This window comes from Chrysochloris asiatica, unplaced genomic scaffold, assembly GCF_000296735.1.
Source record: "Chrysochloris asiatica unplaced genomic scaffold, ChrAsi1.0 scaffold00137, whole genome shotgun sequence".
Taxonomy (NCBI): domain Eukaryota; kingdom Metazoa; phylum Chordata; class Mammalia; order Afrosoricida; family Chrysochloridae; genus Chrysochloris; species Chrysochloris asiatica.
This window is the reverse complement of record NW_006408655.1, coordinates 7,623,432-7,629,679: the sequence shown is the minus strand read 5'-3', so window position 1 is coordinate 7,629,679 and position 6,248 is coordinate 7,623,432. Positions and strand designations below refer to the sequence as shown.

General features: G+C 38.2%; 1 protein-coding gene across 1 annotated transcript in view; it reads right to left on the bottom strand.

Annotated features, from left to right (window-relative positions):
* The window catches only part of SPAG6 (sperm associated antigen 6), a 100,109-nt gene that overhangs the window by 7,763 nt on the left and 86,098 nt on the right, over window positions 1–6,248 (bottom strand). The window contains exon 9 of the mRNA XM_006869909.1: window positions 4,269–4,414. Within this exon, the coding sequence (XP_006869971.1) occupies window positions 4,269–4,414 (146 nt within the window). The remainder of the gene's footprint in view (window positions 1–4,268; window positions 4,415–6,248) is intronic.

Below are 6,248 nucleotides of genomic sequence, written 5' to 3'. Positions count from 1 at the left end.
AAAAATAGAGGTAATAGAAGCAAATACTGTTGAATGATGATGCATGGAGGAGATTGTAACCATTGCAATGAAACAATGATGTAAAACCAATCTTCTCCCATGTAAACTATCACTCAATTTACAATAAACACTTAAAAAAAACACACCTGTGCAAGATGGGTACTGAAACAGCTCATGGAAGAGCATTAACAGAAGTGTTTGCACATCTGTAAACAAAATTTGGACTAATACTTGAAGGAAGGTGAAAGTTTTTTTTAAAGAAATCATTACTGATGATGAGGCATGGATTCATCACTATGACCCTGAGAGCAAATGGCAGAGTATGGAATCCCTGATGAAGAAAAAGTTTAAAAGTCAACTGGATGGTAGATTGGGTAGACATGGAGTAAGGAGTTCTGTCAGGAACACCACAGAATACCGGGACAACCAGGCTCAGGGGATGGTGCTTGAACTCTGAACCACATATAAAGGTTACTTAGAAGCTTGGAAGGCTTACAGCTAGGGGAATTTGTAGCAGAACCAAGAAATCCATTATTTTCTATCTAATTCAAGACATTCAGCTGCTCCTGGAGCCACCATCTTAGGAGAGATCAAGCAGGGGAAGGATCAGAACAACCACGGATGCCTGACAGAACGGCAGAGATACAGATGTGGACATTCTTTTTTTGGTATCTGTTCATTGGTCTCTCGCTGTCTGCGCACCTCCATTCTGGTGACTAGAGGGGACGCCTGAGTCAATGGACACCCCATCCCCTCCCCGGAGGGTTCTACTTCACAGATCTCCTGTTAAAGTGACAGTTTCCATTTAAAACCAAATGGCCACCACTCGTCTGTTAGTTTTTCATACTGTGGTGGCTTGTGAGTTGCTATGATTCTGAAAGCTTTGCCACCAGTATTTTAAATACCAGCATGGTCACCCATGGTGGACAGGTTTCAGATGAGCTTCCAGACAAAGAGAGACTAGGAAGAAAGAGTGACAAACTACTTCCGAATATTTAGTCAGAGAAAACCTTAGGGATAGTGGAGAAACACTGTCAGACACGGTGCCGGAAAATGAGCCCCTCAGGTTGGAAGGTACTCAAAATGTGACTGGGGAAGAGCTGCCTCCTCAGAGTAAAGTTGACCATGAGTGATAACATGAATGGAGTAAAGCCCGTGGGAGATGTGCTGATGGGGCACAACTCAGAATGAAGAGAAACAGCTGTAAACATCCACTGAAAATCAGAACATGGAATGTTCGAAGTATGAATCTGGGAAAATTGGAAGTTGTCAAAACTGAAATAGAACACATAAATGTGGATATCTTAGGCATTAGTGAGCTGAAATGGACTGGTATTGGCCATTTTGAATCTAACAACCACATGGTTTACTATGCCAGGAATGACAAATTGAAGAGGAATGGTGTTGCATTCATCGTCAAAAAGAACATATCCAGATCAGTCATGAGATACAATGCTGTCTGTGGTAGGACTCTATCTATGAGCCTACACGGAAGCCCAGTTAATACCACTATTACTCAAATTTATGCACCAACCACTAAAGCCAGTGAGGATGAAATAGAAGAATTCTACCAACTTCTTCAATCAGAAGTTGATCAAACATGCAATCAAGATGTATTGATCATAACTGTTAATTGGAATGCAAAGGTTAGGAATAAAGAGGAAGGATTGGTAGTTAGAAAGTATGGCCTTGGTGATAGAAATGATGCTGGAGATCACATGATAGAATTCTGCGAAACCAATGATTTGTTCATTTCAAATACCTTCTTTAGACAGCATAAGAGATGACTATACACATGGACCTCACAAGATGGAATACATAGAAATAAACTGACTACATCTGCGGAAAGAGACGATGGAAAAGCTCCATATCATCAGTGAAAACAAGGCCAGGGGCAGACTGTGGAACAGACCATCAATTATTCATATGCAAATTCAAACCAAAGCTGAAGAAAATGAAAACAAGTCCACGAGAGCCAAAATATGACCTTGAATATATCCCACCTGAATTTAGAGATCATCTGAAGAACAGATTTGATACATTAAACACTAAAACCAAAAACCGGAAGAGTTGTGGGATGGCATCAAGAACATCATACAGGAAGAAAGCAAAAAGTCATTAAGAAGACAAGAAGAAAGGAAAAGGTCAAAATGGATGACAAAAGAGACACTGAAACTTGTTCTCCAGCATAGAGATGCTAAAGCAAATGGAAGAAATGAGGAGGTAAAAGAGCTGAACAGAAAATTTCAAAGGTCAGTGCGAGAAGATAAAGCCAAATATTAGAACAAAATGTGCAAAGTTCTGGAGTCAGAAAACCAAAAAGGAAGAACACGCTCAGCATTTCTCAAGCTGGGGGAACTGAAGAAAAAAATTCAAACCTCGACTTTCGTTATTAAAGGATTCTCTGGGCAAATTATTGAATGATGCAGAAAGCCATCAAAAGAAGATGGAAGGATTACACAGAGTCACTGTACCAAAAGGAAATGGTTGATGTTCAACCATTTCAAGAGGTAGCCAATCAAACTGAAGGAAAAATTCCAAGGCGCACTGAAGGAATTGGCAAGATCAAGCACCAGGAATTGATGGAATAAAAATTGAAATCTTTCAGGAAAATGAGGCGGCACTGGAGGCACTCACTCATTTATGCCACAAAATTTGGAAGACAACTATCTGGCCGACTAATTGAAAGAGATCCATATTTGTGCCCATTCCAAAGAGAGGTGACCCAACAGAATGCAGAAATCACCAGACAATCTCTTTGATATCCCATGCGAGTAAAGTTTTACTAAAGGTAATAGAGAAACGGCTGCAAGCATATATTGACAGAGAACTTCCAGAGGTTCCAGCTGGATTAAGAAGGGGCCATGGAATGAAGGATATCATTGGTGATATCTGATGGATCTTGGCTGAAAGCAAATACCAAAGAGATGTTTACCTGTGCTTTACTGACTATGCAAAAGCTTTCGATTGTGTGAATCATGACAAACTATGTAGAACATTGCGAAGTATGAGTATTTCAGAACACTTAATTGTGCTCATGAGGAAGAAGAGGCAGTTGTTCAAATAAAACGTGGGATCACTGAATGGTTTAAAATTAAGAAAGCTGTGCGACAGGTTTGTGTTCTTTCACCATACTTACTCAAACTGTATGCTGAGCAAATAATCCAAGAAGCTGGGTTATATGAAGAAAAACATGGCACCAGGATTGGAGAAAGACTCATTAACAATCTGCAAAATGCAGATGATACAACCTTGCTTGCTGAAAGTGAAGAGGACTTAAAATATTTACTGATGAAGATCAAAGAGCGCAGCCTACGGTATGGATTGCATCTCAATGTCAAGAAAACAAAAATCCTCACCACTGGACCAACAAACAACATTCTTACCAATAGAGAAAAGTTTGAAGTTGTCAAGGACTTCATTCTTCTTGGATCAATCATCAACACTCATGGAAGTAGCAGTCAGAAATTAAATGATGTATTGCATTAGGCAAATTTGCTGCAGAAGATCTCTTTAAAGCATTTAAGAGCAAAGATGTCAGTTTGAGGATTAGTGTGAGCCTGCCCCAAGCTATGGTATTTTCAGTAGTCTCATATGCATGTGAAAGTTGACAATGAAGACTGTAGAAGAACTGATATATTTGAATTATGGTGTTGGTGAAGAATAGTCAAGAAAGAATAGTCAGAAGAACAAACAAATCTGTCTTTTAACAACTACAACCATACTGCTTCCTAAAAGTCAGGATGGCAAGACTTTGTCTCTCATACTTTGGACACGTTATTAGGAGGAACCAGTTCCTGGAAAAAGTCATCATGCATGGGAAAGTAGAGTGGCATCGAAAAAGAGGAAGACCTCCAATAAGATGGACTGACACAATGGCAGCAACAATGGGCTCAAACATAACAATTTTGAGGCTGACACAGGACTGGGCAGTATTTTGTTCTGTTGTGTATAGAGTAGGAACTCAATGACAGCCTCCAACAACAACACCAACAACAAATAGATTTTATTAATTTAACTCTGTATTTAAGATATTGTTTAGTGAAGTATATTATTAAATTGATGCTCAAAATGTATACCCGTTTGATGTGGAAATGTGTGTACCACTCAGAACATTTAATTTAGGGGACAAGAGAAGTCAAGAGAGAAGTAAAAGTATACTTTGGTCTCTGCAGTATTTTAAAGCCCACATTTTGACACAGTGGATAAAAAATAAAAAACAAAGACACTACACTTAATTTAGGCATCTCAAAGTCCATTTTTCCTACCTTACTATTTCCTCTGGGTAGCAATTATTAATGCTGTTGATGTATTCTTGAAGGAGAGATCCAGGTTCTGCTTTTATCTCTTGGACCTTTTTAAGTCCACCACTTGTTACAAAAAGTCTTCGAGCTTTGCTATCATGTGGCAGCACCTTGAAATGTGAATCACATAAAAATTCCAGGTGTTTTTTTATTACTACTTTTTACTACTGAAAAACAATAACATTATCTGAGAAAATGTGAAAGAGAACTTATGCCCAATATACTTATTACAGAATTAGCCTAAATTTGTTGATGAATGAAAGTAAAATGCACTCTTCAGAAGTGTCTTAACTTTTTATGCTTTGGAGACAGAATAAAGACAGGCATATGGAAAACACAAAAGCGGTATCCCTTCTTAGTTTATACCCATTCAGGGCCTCTTCACTACTTAGGTGACCCAACTCTTACATGCCTCTCCAGACTCCTTTCCCATCAAAGTCTATCACCAATTTTGTTGCAAGAGCATCAAAGTATGCATGCAGTTCCTTTACCCAAGTTTTGTCTTCTTCCTAAAATGTCTTCCATAGTCCATGTACTTCTCCTTTACTTGCTGACTCTTCTCTCATCTTTTTAAAGACTCAGCTCAGGTGTCACCTTCCTTTAAGAAACTTTTTCTGGGGCTGTCCAACTCTCATCCCAGGATGACTTACATACTCTCTTCCCTCATAGTAAGTACTCTGTCAAACTCCTGTGGGGCACTTACCACATGTTATTTTGATTATCTGTTAGTATGCATGTTATATATATATATAATTGGAGATAAGAACCATAACATTCATTTATTTATAACCATAGTGCCTGGTGCCTAATCAATGCTCAAGAAATGTTCAACAAATGAAGGAAGTAGGTGGAGAAAAACAAAGAGTTAAAGAGTTAACATGAGCTGAGGAGAGCACTGGGAGTTAGAGAGCACAGTCAAATTCAAATGTTTCCTAAAGAGAAAATGGAGAAATCAACAGGATGAGCTCAGATAGAACAAACTGTACAGGTGCTTTTGCTTTGTTCTTAGGATCAGAGACTTAAGCATGTTTTGCATGGTGAGAGAAAAGAATCGGCAGAGATGCAGAAATTAATTATGCAAGACAAAACAGACCAACCAAACCAGGGAGGTCATGGTGAGAGTGTGGATTCAAAAGGTGGAAAGTCTTACTTGCTCACTGCTATTCTCTCTGGCAGAAACAATCTTTTCCTGTCCACTCTTACACGATCTTCAAGGACCCACTTTTTCCACTTGTACTTCCTCCTTTAAGCTTTCTCTAAAAAGACTGTATTCACTTAGTCTTTCTTTGATAAACATTAAGTTATTCATCAAGTGTTTCCTAATTGTTTTGTCTGTTGTCCCCAGTTAGATTATAGAGTTCCTTGAAGAACTCTGTCATATTCTTTTTTGTCAACTAACAGTAGTGAGTACATGTAGACATTAAACAAATAGTTAAAAGTACAAAAGGATAATAATAGAAAAATAAAGCAAATCATCTGGACAATAAAGGATCATATTAGCAGGTATTTTTTAAACGGAATTACCAAGCTCACCAGCCGCTCCTCGGAAACCCTATACAGGTTCGCTATGGTCAGAACTGACAGGGCAGCATTTGATAATAATAACATAGATAGGTAAGTTGTAAATATTTGGCTTAACAAATATCAGTTCACCTTCTGCCTTATTTTCTCATTCTCCTTCTAGTGCTGTGGTATCCTTAGATTAAAAGTGCACCAAATTCTGCCTGAAGCAAATATTCCTGAAGGCCTATTTATAAGTTTATATGATATGAGGAATTGTCTTTATTTGAGTTGGCCACTGCTTTATTTTTTATTACTTTATTGTGACTTATTTTGAATTCTTAACATAGTAAGCTTAGGAAAATTGCAACATCTTGCTCATTAGCCTAAAAGATTAGACTACAAAATTGTTGCTGTTGTTGTCAAGTGCCATTGAGTCGGAAC